Raw genomic sequence first — 13,530 nt, 5'->3', positions numbered from 1 at the left:
TTTGCCGTACCTTTTGCCCTCTTACCTTACCATGCAACCACTGATCTGCTTCCTGTTTGCATTTTCAATAATTTTATATAGATGGAAGCATACAGTATGTACTCTTTTTTTTCATCTGGTTTCTTTCACTCAGGCTGATTATTTTGAGATTCATTCATGTTGATGTGTGCATCAATAGTTCATTTTTTTTTATTGTTGAGTAGTATTACCCTATATGAACAAAAACAATTTGTTTATCCATTCACCTGTTAATGAACATTTAGTTTGTTTCTAATTTTAGGCTATTATAAATAAAGCTACTATAAACATTCATGTATAAATATTTGTATGGATATGTGCTTTCACTCCTCTTGGGTGAATACTTATCAGAATAGCTGGATCATAGGGTAGGTGTATGTTTAGCTTTTTAAGAAACTGCCAGACTGCTTTCCAGAGTGGTTGTACCATTTCACATTCCCACCATCAACGTTTGATTGTTCCTGTATCTCCATATCTTTGCCAATATTTCTTATTGTCAGTTTTACAGTATTATATTTTCGACTCCTTCACATCCTTACCAAAACTTGGTATGATTAAAAAATTTTAGCTATTATACTGGGAGGTCCTGTTGTGGTTTAAATTTACATTTACATTATGACTAATGTTGTTGAGCACCTTTATATGCTCTTATTGGCTATCTATCTCCTATATTATTTGGTGAAGTGTCTTTCAAATATTTTGCATATTTTTATTGGGTTCTGTTCCATTATTATTATTATTATTATTATTATTATTATTATTATTATTATTTTTACATCTTTAATGGAGTATAATTGCTTTACAATGGTATATTAGTTTCTGCTTTATAACAAAGTGAATCAGTTATACGTATACATATGTTCCCATATCTCTTCCCTCTTGTGTCTCCTTCCCTCCCACCCTCCCTATCTCACTGCTTTAGGTGGTCACAAAGCACTGAGCTGCTCTCCCTGTGCTATGTGGCTGCTTCCCACTAGCTATCTATTTTATGTTTGGAAATGTATATATGTCCATGCCACTCTCTCACTTTGTCACAGCTTAACCTTCCCCCTCCCCATATCCTCAAGTCCATTCTCAAGTAGGTCTGTGTCTTTATTCCCGTCTTACCCCTAGGTTCACTGGCATCTTTCACAGAAGTAGAACGAAAAAATTCACAATTTGTTTGGAAACACAAAAGACCCCGAATAGCCAAAGCAATCTTGAGAATGAAAAATGGAGCTGGAGGAATCATATTCCCTGACTTCAGACTATACTACAAGGCTACAGTAATCAAGACAGTATGTGACTGGCACAAAAACAGAAATATAGATCAATGGAACAGGATACAAAGCCCAGAGATAAACCCACCCACATATGGTAACCTTATCTTTGGTAAAGGAGGCAGGAATGTACAGTGGAGAAAGGACAGCCTCTTCAATAAGTGCTGCAGGGAAAACTGGACAGGTACATGTAAAAGTATCAGATTAGAATACTCCCTAACACCATACACAAAGATAAGCTCAAAATGGATTAAAGACCTAAATGTAAGGCCAGAAACTGTCAAACTCTTAGAGGAAAACATAGGCAGAACACTCTATGACATAAATCACAGCAAGATCTTTTTTGACCCACATCCTAGAGAAATGGAAATAAAAGGAAAAATAAACAAATGGGACCTAATGAAACTTAAAAGCTTTTGCACAGCAAAACAAACAATAAACAAGACCAAAAGACAACCATCAGAATGGGAGAAAATATTTGCCAATGAAGCAACTGACAAAGGATTAATCTCCAAAATTTACAAGCAGCTCATGCAGCTCAATAACAAAAAAAACATCAACCCAATAAAAAAATGGGCAGAAGACCTAAATAGACATTTCTCCAAAGAAGATATACAGATTGCCAATGAACACATGAAAGAATGCTCAATGTCATTAATCAATAGAGAAATGCAAATCAAAACTACAATGAGATATCATCTCACACCGGTCAGAATGGCCATCATCACAAAATCTAGAAACAATAAATTCTGGAGAGAGTGTGGAGAAAAGGGATCACTCTTGCACTGCTGGTGGGAATATGAATTGGTACAGCCACTATGGAGAACAGTATGGAGGTTCCTTAAAAAACTAAAAATAGAACTACCATATGACCCAGCAATCCCACTACTGGGCATTTACCCTGAGAAAACCATAATTCAAAAAGAGACATGTACCAAAATGTTCATTGCAGCTCTATTTACAATAGCCAGGACATGGAAGCAATCTAAGTGTCCATCATTGGGTGAATGGATAAAGAAGATGTGGTACATATATACAATGGAATATTTCTCAGCCATATAAAGAAATGAAATTGAGTTATTTGTAGTGAGGTGGATGGACCTAGAGTCTGTCATACAGAGTGAAGTAATGAGAAAGAGAAAGACAAATACCATATGCTAACACACACACACACACACACACACACACACATATGTATATATATATATATATATATATATATATATAATCTAAGAAAAAAAATGTCATGTCCCCTTATTATTGAATTTTGAGAATTCTTTATCCTGGACACAAGTCCCTTATCAGCTGTACCATTTGTAATTATTTTCTCCCTATCTGTGGTTTGTCTTTCATTCTCTTAATGGTATCTCTTCACAAAAACAACTTTACTACAGTATTATGTTTACATAATAGAAATCGATTTTCAACTGTAAATCTTATGAAATTTGCATATAGATCAAGTTTGTATGATGAAAATTTAACATTCAAACTGACATGTACTACAAATGGAAAATACACGATTTCAAAGATTTTGTACAGTAAAATATGTAAAAGTGTCCATTTTTATATTAATTACATGTTTAAATAAAATTTTGAATATTTTGAGTTAAAGTATACAGTTCAATGATTTTTAGTAACTTAACTTAGTGGTGAAAACATCATCATATATCAGTTTTAGAACATTGTAATCTCTGTAATATATCTCTCATGTCTATTTCCAGATGTTGCATATTCCTATCCCCAACCTCAGGCAAATACTGTTCTATTTCCTGTCTCTATGAATTTGTGTTTGTCTTTGGACATTTCATATAAATAGAATCATATAATATGTGGTCTCTTGTGTCTAGCTTCTGTCACAGTGCATAATCTTTTTAAGGTTCATCTATGATGCATCATGTGTCACTAGTTAATTCCTTTTTATTACTGAGTTGTATTATATTGTATGGATATACTGTACTTTGTCTATCCATTTACAAGTTAATGGGCTTTTAGGTTGTTTCCAATTTTGGCTATTAATTAAGGCTCTTATATCAACTGCTGAACATATGCATGCAATCCTACATGTAAAAGTGTTTTTGTTTCTCTTTGGCAGATACTGATGAGTGGAATTGCTGGGTTGTATGGTAGTTTATGCTTGACGTTTTCAGAAATTACCAAACTGTTTTCCAAAGTGGCTGTGCCATTTACATTACCACCATCAATGTATGATTGTTCCTTTATCTTCATAACTTTGCCAATATTTGTTATTGTAGAGAGTGTGAAAGACCTTATTTTGATTTTCATAGGCATTTCCTGAATGACATATGATTTTGAGCATCTGCTCATGTATTTATTAAAAAAATTCATGTATCTGCTTTGTTGAAATATCTGTTCATATCTTTTGTCCATTTTATGATCAGATTGTCTTTGTGAGAGTTTTTTGTATATTCTGGATACAAGTCTTTTAATGGATAAGTGATTTGTAAGTATTTCCTTCTAGGCTGTTGCTTGTCTTTTCATTTTCTTCATGGTGTCGTTTGAAGTGCTAAAGTTTTGAATTTTGTTGAGATCCAATTTATCCATTTTTAAATTTTATGCACTATACTTTGTTGAAAAGACTATCTTTCTCCTCTGCAATGGATTGTCATAACATCTTTGTATAACATCAATTGACTATAAATATAACAACTTATTTCTGCACTCTGAATTCTGTTCCATTGTTCCAAAGCTATCTACCATACAATAACTTGAGCTATCTTTCTAAAAGTCTACTCATGTCTTTTATTTTTTACTTTTGAAATCCTTTAATAGTTTCCCTTCTAAGGAAAAGTTACATCAAAACCTCCTGTATATCAAAATTCAGATTTATGGGTCCTATACAGACCAACTGAATGAGCTTCTTTGAGAAAACACAATTTTAATGAAATTCTGTTATATTAATATTTTAAGAATCATAACAGTTGTAGCAGAAAGCCAGAAAATAGTATTGTTAAAATATTAGTTACTCATCACTTCTAAATACTGAAATACACAAATAATAAATAGTAATGCAAATTATTTAACTTTGATTGAGATGTTTATATCAATCATGATTCAATTCTATGAAAAAATTAACTGGGCTTATTACATGTAGAAAAATTATGATATTTTATGAAATACCTTTAAATTTTTTTTTTAAACTACAAAAATCTGCTCAAAGATTATACAATATGCTGATTATTGCATTTTATTTAAGGTTACCTTTTTAGTGTATATAAATATTATAATCTCAAAATATGTCCTTTGAGATTAATTAACTTATTGAAGTTCAGTTTTGCCAACTTTACAAATATGATAACAACTTTCTCAATGGCATTCTTACTAACGAGAGAGGGGGAAACCCATTTGCTACTTTAAATGAAAGATTACTTACTGCTCTCTTTCTAGAACACCCTGTAATCCAAGGCACAGTAAGGTTTCCTGAAATCTGTGGAAACAACAAATGGAATCTCAGTAAGGTATGCATTAACACTATTGGAATGCTGATCAACACCAAAGAATTCATACAAAATGTCAAGATAGGTCTGCATTCAGAGCATATCTCCCATGTGGACAATGCTGTTACCTTATTGGAAGCAAGGGATTTAAAAGGCTTTCCTTTGTGGTAAAATTCAAGAAGTAGTGCATTTCCTCTGAAAATTCAAGAAAATTTTGAAGACATTTTTCGGGCCTGGAAGTACCAGGATTGGAAGGTTTGGAAATCTATAGACAATAAAATTATTATAATAAAAATGCAGTGTTCTGTGGAATAAATGTTACAATAATTAAATAATTAACTATAGTCATCATACTGTATATTAGCTCTCTAGGTTTATTCATCTTACATAACTGCAAGTCCCTTTCTACATAGAAACTACTAAGGTGAATAGCTAGTAACACTTTATTACATCAGCATTGCTGCTCAAGGAGATAGACACTACTCTCATAGGATTCTGGGGAGTGTTTAAAGTGGCCAAGGTGTTCTGTGAGCTATGGCTCAGGTTAGTCTGGACTTAACCATACCTTTTCCTGGGACACACAATAATTAGGAGGTACTCCAAACTCTCACCTTGCCCTCTCCTTCCCTTCCAAACATTTGCTTCCTGAGAGACCCACAAGTCAAATCAGCCTTGCTAAGTGGTAGTGGTGGTGGGAATGTGGTATTCAATCAAACATTTATTGGTTTTGATAAATTATATTCAGTGATGGCCAATTAATTTGTATTATGATTACTGATAAGAAGTGATGATCAAACAGTCAAAGTAAATAGTAGAGTAATATCCTCAATTATTAAAATTTCAGGTAAAAGAATACTGTCCCTGGCCACCAAGCCTGCCATTTTACTTTGAGTTCAAAATGCATCAATATGGTAGGGACAGGCTAAAAATGATATAAACTCCCAATAATAGTTGTAAGGAAAATTTTTACTAAAGTTAAAATCCCATTACGATAAAATGACATTTAACTAGACTCCTTGAGGGTCTAGTTAAATGTCATTTATTTTTCTGTAGAAATTTTCTTTTCACTCTTGTTCACCATTTTAAAAAATCAGAGAAGGTTTGAATAATTAATTTTTTAAAATGGTGAACAAGAGTGAAAAGAAAATTTATACAGAAAAATTCTTTACAAAATATACTTTCTTGTCCTCCCACTAATACTTGATATATGATACAATGTTTGCAAAGTAAATTGACTGCTAGTCTCAATGAAGGAGGTAAATCTGCTAAAATAATCACATAATATACTCTTGAAAGAATAGAGATATCCAACTATTTTGGAAAATTTGTGCACATACTTCCATCTATTAGTGAGGATATTTTAAAACTGTTTATGTAAAGTTGCTAGAGAAAACATGTTAAACCAAATGCATTGCAACCACCCCATAAACTAGTAACTAATAAAAAGTTAATATGAAACCATAAAAATGATACATATAATAAACATGGTAATTGAATTTCTTTAAACATGGACCTTATACATTTTAAGAATATAAAATGTGGTTTCTTGATTAAGTCAGTTGTATGTAACCAAGAAAATGGAAAATTCCTATAAACACCTTAACATACAAGTATTATAAATTCCATGTGATTTAGGAAGATATAAAGTTTCATATTTTTGTTTTATAATTCTGTGGCACCAGTTACATGATACTCAAATGCTATATTCAACTACCCTCTATTATTTACTTTAAATCTATTCTTCAGTTCCTTATGTTTCTGCTAAAACTTAAGAATGGCCAAGCATAGTAGCTAAATTTGTAGGCTTTTTTGAATCATAGTACTGTATAAATGTTTCCCTCAAATTTGGAACGTTTTCTTCAGTGCAAGAGTGATGACAAGGTTTCTCCCTCACCAGAGGCTATAAAATAGAGTATTTCAAATGAGTCGGAAAATATACTTCTCATTTAAGTGATATTTAAGTTCCAAACACACTTTTCAACACCCTGGTTTGGAAAATTGCAAAATGAATCTACAATACAGACTAATTTAACAACTATATTAGAATTTACATATCCAAATGAGTACTTTGTGTTTCAAAATAAAAATCTTTGGAAGTTATAAAGTCATTACAATGATGTTGCTATTGTTGAAAGCACTTTGGGAACTTTTCTTTTGGAGTTGTTAGTTCATGACTCACCCAGATATTCTGTCTCATTCATATTCTCTTTGTTTTAACTGAAAATATAACAGCTCAGATTGAACAGCCATATTATTCACTAAATGTGTCTCAGAATGAATTCTATTTTCCAAAATCAAATATTCCCTGAAATGATGAAGATTTGTCACCACTGAAAGCATTTAAAAGAATCACACAGGTCCTTAAAGCAATTGTAAAAGACTTTCAAAAACTTTTTGACAAATTGAACATTATTGAAATAAGTATAGATAACTTTCCAAGGTAACTAATTTGAATTCTTTTCAAATATTTATCAGCCATCTCTGTACTAGGTGCTGTTTTAGGTGCTATAGGAAATAAAAAGCTGTGTAAAACATAATTTCCTGGAGGGCAAGAGCTATGATCTAGAGGGAAAGATAAGACAGGTACATGAATGACTGTAATACAAAGATAAATATGATAAGTGCCACAAGGGAGGTACAATAAATGAAGTGCAATAAGAGTTAAAGACACAGCAAAATTACATCAACTTGAGGATTTATATCTCAGCTGAACCTTAAAAGATGAGCAGAATCTTGATAGAAATAAAAGAGCGTTCCAGGGGTAAAGAATGGCATGAATATTGTGGAATAAAAGGATAGGGTGTGTTTGGGAATGGTGAATTCAGCTAGAACTAGAAAGGGAGTTAGGGTCTTTGTGGAGGCCATGAATGCCAAGGTAGATTTATATGTAATTCTGCAGAAAATGGGGAGTCATTGAAAGTTTTTAAGCAGATGAGTTATATGGTCAGAATTGTACTTTTATACATTAGGATGATTAATGTGACTAAATGTGAATAGTGAATTGAATAAGTATGGAAACTTTCACAATAATTTAGGCAAGAGGTCATCTAGGCTTGGAACTAGGTTAGAGGAGGTAGGAATTGAGAAGAGAAATATAAAACATATTTATAAAGAAAGGTCTTGTGCATGAGACAGAAGATAACTAGACAGTCTGGGGATTACTGGAATAGTCTTTTTATGGCCATCATAAAACTGCCTCCACAAATGGCTGTCCTACTCAAACTAATGCAGAGTTGCAGAGTCACAACTTTGAATGTGAATGCAAGGAAGTGCCTAATGTTGGAAATCTGCTTCTCTTGGATAAGAATGGATACACTAAAGTATGTAACACACTAATTTGGATGTAAACTGGAGTCACATCATATGGATAGTTAAGATTTGTGAATTCAGCTATAACACTTACCTTTCTCGTGGAAAATTATACTTAAAATAGATACCATATATCAGAATATTAATTATACATTTTATATACACATTATTATACACGGTTATACATTCACAGGAAAGCATGCATATAGTTACTTTTGTGGAAGATTTAAGGAATTTTAAAAAGAATTTTTACTATATTTCATTTTATACGATTTAGACCCTACATATGACTCTGTTGTAATATTTCTTCTAGACTATGAGATTCTTAAGGGCAAAGTATCATGTTTAAAACAATTTATTCTAATTATTTTTATATACATAAAAAAAGCATTTGTTTGATTTCAAAAATCTTTGTTAGGAAGACAATTCTACACATAACATAGGTATTATATTTTTAAAACTTCAGAGCAGTTCATGGGTCTAACAAAGCTCCTATCTGAAATATACTATATTTTATATAAGCCAGGAAAATTAAGTATATTATTAATTAGCATATGCTTAAAGATAAGTTGATTATCTGAAACACTCAGACAATAACCATGTCTCTCAGCAAAGTTCATCAGTAAGTGATTCATAAATTAATGTTTTAGCTTTCCATCAGTTGTTTTGGTATCAGTTGAGCATTAAAACCTAACAAACCTATCAAGCATTCTGCTTTAATCAGCAGGGCTTCCTAGATGTCTTTCAATTATGAATTATAGAGCATAGAGGACACTACTGGGTGTGTGGTAGGCAATCAATAAATATATGCTCTTTGAATGATTGGATTAACTTGTGCCTTTATTATAAACTACCTTCACCTGCCATAATTCAACAACGGTCAAGAGTGGAAATATACAAGAGACCATTATATAAGGTAGGCAGTTGGGAGGAAGGGAGTAATTTGTTTCTGGTTGAGAACAATGTGTTCTGGAGCAAAGAAGAAAAGAAGTACTGGTTTATTTAAAAATATTTCCCCCTCTTCTCTCTATCAAGTCTAGAAAAGCTTTCAGAAACTAAATAAGCTTACAAATGAAATTTTAATATTACTACTTTTGGCTAAGGAACTAACACCATTTTTTAAGCATATGGATTGTTCTTATATTAAGCCATATGAAATTAGTGTTTAGAAAATTTTACTAGCCTGACAAATTCTCGCAATTGACAACCAAGATGCTATTTGTTTTTTTTATATAATTTTACTAGTTAAAAATTCACAAACCGTAAGAGATTAAGATCAGGGAAACTGGAATTCTGAGACATTTCAATGGAATTATAAAAAGTACACATACATGGCATAACAAGCCTGATTTCACCATACTGATTCTAGAGGTACTGGCTGTTAAAAATAATGGAAGGATATAAGTAAAATAATATAAATTATTATGTGGAATGATTAAGTTCTGATGCCAAGGACCTGGGGAGTTTACAATTACAAATCTGGATCCCCTGAAATTATACTCTCAAAAATATTTTAAAATAGTATCTCAATGTTACTCATGTAAAAAAGAATTGAGAAAATATAAAAATTCTTTACTAACTTTAGAAAATAAAGTGTCAAATGTTAGCTTAAATTCTACATATATTTTTACAACTGAAATTAAATGTTTTATTACATGTAAACTCAGAGATCAGTTCCTTACAAAACAGCAAAAGATTGATAACTCTTACCAAGCTACAACCCTTGCTGGGCTGGACTAGCATTCTTAACATGAATCATGGTTTCATGTCTTTGTTTTTGCACATGGATCCTTGTTGAACCCAAACATAGGCATTTAAAAGAAATCAAACACCCTGGTTGCTGGTTGCACTAACACTGTATGTACTGATACACTTACTCTGTAATTTAAAAAATGAACAGCAGAGACAGCAGCAAGATGAAAGACTAAGCAGACCTAGAGTCTCATCCTTCTTCGCTGGAAACATCAAATTAAAAACTACAGATTGACAAGAATAACATCATGGTAGAAATTAGTCAAAGATTTTACAGCAACCAAGCAAATAAACAACCAAGAAAAAGCCATACTAAACATGTAGGAAATTTCACAGCATTTTAAAAAGTGTCACACTCTCTTCCTTGTGTAGCATGACATGGATCAGAGAAAGTGTTGGCCTTGTCACCAGTCCCCTTATGTGAACCAAAAAGAACAAAGTAGACAGAATTTACAACATTCTAACCTGGCTTTGGGCTGCTTTGGATTCATCTCTTTAACTCCTAACTGGGAGCTCACATAGCCAAAAGTGGCACAACTCAGATCTCAGGCTAGGAGAAGTAGCAGGAAGCATCAGACAAGACTCAAGAAAATGGCAAGAAGACTATAGGCCCACAAACACCTGGAGAAAGATTACGGATTGATGAATATACTAGACAATCTAAGGGTCTAGGATAAGCAAGAATGAGAATCTTCAGGAAATAAAGATATTTAAAAGTAGCTGCAGGGGCTTCCCTGGTGGCGCAGTGGTTGAGAGTCTGCCTGCCGATGCAGGGGACGCGGGTTCGTGCCCCGGTCCAGGAAGATCCCACATGCCGTGGAGCAGCTGGGCCCATGAGCCATGGCCGCTAAGCCTGCGTGTCCGGAGCCTGTGCTCCGCAACGGGAGAGGCCACAAGCGTACCGCAAAAAAAAAAAAAAAAAAAAGTAGCTGCATACAGAGGGGAATCAGTACAAAGCATGCACACAAGACCAGGGGAGACACATGCCCAGGAAAGGCCTACAAAGACCTTAAGCCTTTACACCAGTCTAATCAGTGAAGGTCTTCAACTGTGCAGACCCAGACTGCAAAGGCTGGTAGAGGTGGTGGTTTATTTAAATGCCCAATTAAAAAAAAATCACAAAATATACAGAGAAATAGGAAAACATCAGCCATTCAAAAGAACAAAATAAATGTCCAGAAAATGTCCCTGAAGAAACATGAACATTGGATTTACTACACAAATACTTTAAACAATTATATTAAATCTGCTCAAAGAACTAAAGAAAAACATAAAGAAATAAAAGAAATAAGGGTGACAATATATGTATAAAATGAGAATATCAGCAGAAATAGAGATTATAAAAGGAACCAACAGAAATTTTAGAGCTAAAAATACTATAACTGAATGGAAAAATTCACTGAAGGAGTTCAACAGAAGACAAAAGAGGTGGAAGAAAGGATCAGTGAACTTGAAAAGAGGTCATTTCATATTATGAAGTTTGAGGAGCAAAAAAGGAAAAAATAATTCTTATCAATAAAAATGTGAACAAGGCCTAAGAGACTAATGGAACATCAAAAGCAGACCAATGTATGCATTATAGAAGTCCCAGAAGGAAGAGAGAAAGGCAAAGAGACAGAAAGATGATTTGAATAAATACTTGAAAACTTCCCAAATTTGAGAAAAGTCATTGATATACAAGTCCAAGCAGTTTAAAAAACTCCAAGTAGGATAAATACAAAGAATTCCACACAGAGACACATTATAATCAAACTGTCAAAAGACAAAGACAATGAAAGAATACTGGAATCAGCACAAGTGACTCATCATATACAGGGCATTCTCAATAAGATTATATGAGGATTTCATAGCAGAAAGTTTGCAGAAAAAAAGAAGTTGGATGTTATATTTAAAGTGGTAAAAGAAAAAAAAATTATCAGCTGAGAATTATATATCTAAGAAACTGTCCTTCAAAAATGAAGGAGAAATTAAGACATTTCTAGATAAATATAAGTTGAGTTAGTTTATTATCACTAAATCTGCTCTGCAAGAAATGCTAAAGGGAGTCCTTCAAGTTGAAATGAAAGGACACTAGACATTAAATTGAAGCCATATGAAATTATAAATTTCTCCAGTAAAGGTAAATACATGGACAAATATAAAAACAAGTATTAATGTAACGTTTGGTTTGTAACTTCACTTTTCATTTTTCTACAGGAATTTAAAGATGAAGGCATAAAATAATTATAAATCTGTTAATGGGTACACAATATATAAAAATGTAAGCTGTGATATCAGTAAAATGGTAGGACAGAACTGTAAAGGATTAGAGTTTTTGTATGCAATTGAAGCTGTTACTATCAATTTAAAATAGATGGTTATAACTTTAAGACATTATATGTAACCCCTATGGTAAACACAAAGAAAATATGTATAGAATATATACAAAAGGAAATGAGAAAGGAACCAAAAAGAGTTACTATAAAAAAGACAGTTAAACAAGAAGGAAGGTAGTAATGGAGGAAACGAGGGACAAATTATTTAAGGCATTCAGAAGTTAAGTAACATAATGGCAATAGTAAGTCCTTCACTATCAGTAATTACTTTAAAGGTAATTGGATTGACTTTCCCAATTAAAAGACAGATTAGAAGAATGGATTAGAAAAACAGGGTCCAACCATAGGCTGTCTACAACAGACTCACTATAGATCTAAGGAACCTTACCTTACACCATATACAGAATTAGCTCAAATGGGACAAAGGCTTAAACATAAAAGCTAAAACTATAAACATTTTAGAAGAAAATAGAACAGCTTCCTGACATTGGATTTGGCAAATGATTTCTTAGATATGACACCAAAAGCATAAGAACAAAATAAAAACTAGATAAATTGAACTAGATCAAAATTAAACACTTTTGTGAATCAAAAGAATACTATCAGTAGAACAAAAATGTAACCAATGAAATGGCAGAAAATATTTGTAAATCATATATCCAATAAGGAGTTAATATACAGAATATATAAAGAACCCTTACAATCTACAACAATACAGAAGCAATCTGATTTTAAAAAGGCAAAGGAAGATCAAATTAAAGGAAAGAATGGAGTAGGGAGGAAATGAAAGTTTTAGGAGAGAAAAAATACAAAAGAGACTGGAAGAAAAACAATAGAAAAATCAATGAAAACAATTTTTTTTTAAAGAGCAATACATTTAAAAAACTTCAGGCAGATTGACTGTAGTATGTTGACTGGTGACTGTCAAAAAGATATGTCCATGTCTTAACCACTGGAATCTGTGAATGTGACTTTATTTGGAATGAGGGCCTTTGAAGATGTAATTAAGTTAAGGATCTTGAGATGTGATCACCCCAGATTATTCAGGTGGACTCTAAATCCAAGGACTAGTAACCTTACAAGAGAAAGAAGAGAAGAGATGAGAAGAGGTCATGTGAAGATGGAGGCATAGATTGGAATTATGTAGTTACAAGTGAAAGAATACCCGAAGCCACAAGAAATTGAAAGAGGCAAGGAAGTATTCCCCCCTTGAGCCATCAGAGGGAGTACGACCCTAAAGGACACCTTGATTGCAGATTTCTTGACTCCAGAACGGTGAGAGAATAAGTTTCTACTGATGTGAGCCACTCAATTTATGGTTATCTGCTACAGAAACCCCATGAAATTAATACACTAACCAAAGGAAAAGGAAAGAGAAAAGAGGAACACAAATTACTAAAATTAGGAATGAAAGAAGGCACT

The 13,530-nt window shown here is 32.8% G+C and overlaps 1 protein-coding gene across 1 annotated transcript in view; it reads right to left on the bottom strand.

Moving 5' to 3' along the window:
• HDX (highly divergent homeobox) overlaps positions 1–13,530 on the bottom strand; it is a gene marked incomplete at both ends in the record, with an annotated part of 150,512 nt that overhangs the window by 95,587 nt on the left and 41,395 nt on the right. The window contains one exon of the mRNA XM_081222065.1: positions 4,669–4,722. Within this exon, the coding sequence (XP_081078191.1) occupies positions 4,669–4,722 (54 nt within the window). The remainder of the gene's footprint in view (positions 1–4,668; positions 4,723–13,530) is intronic.

This window comes from Mesoplodon bidens (genome assembly GCF_964165515.1).
Source record: "Mesoplodon bidens genome assembly, chromosome: X".
Classification (NCBI taxonomy): domain Eukaryota; kingdom Metazoa; phylum Chordata; class Mammalia; order Artiodactyla; family Ziphiidae; genus Mesoplodon; species Mesoplodon bidens.
The sequence above is the reverse complement of the archived record's forward strand: the minus strand, read 5'-3'. Positions and strand labels throughout refer to the sequence as shown.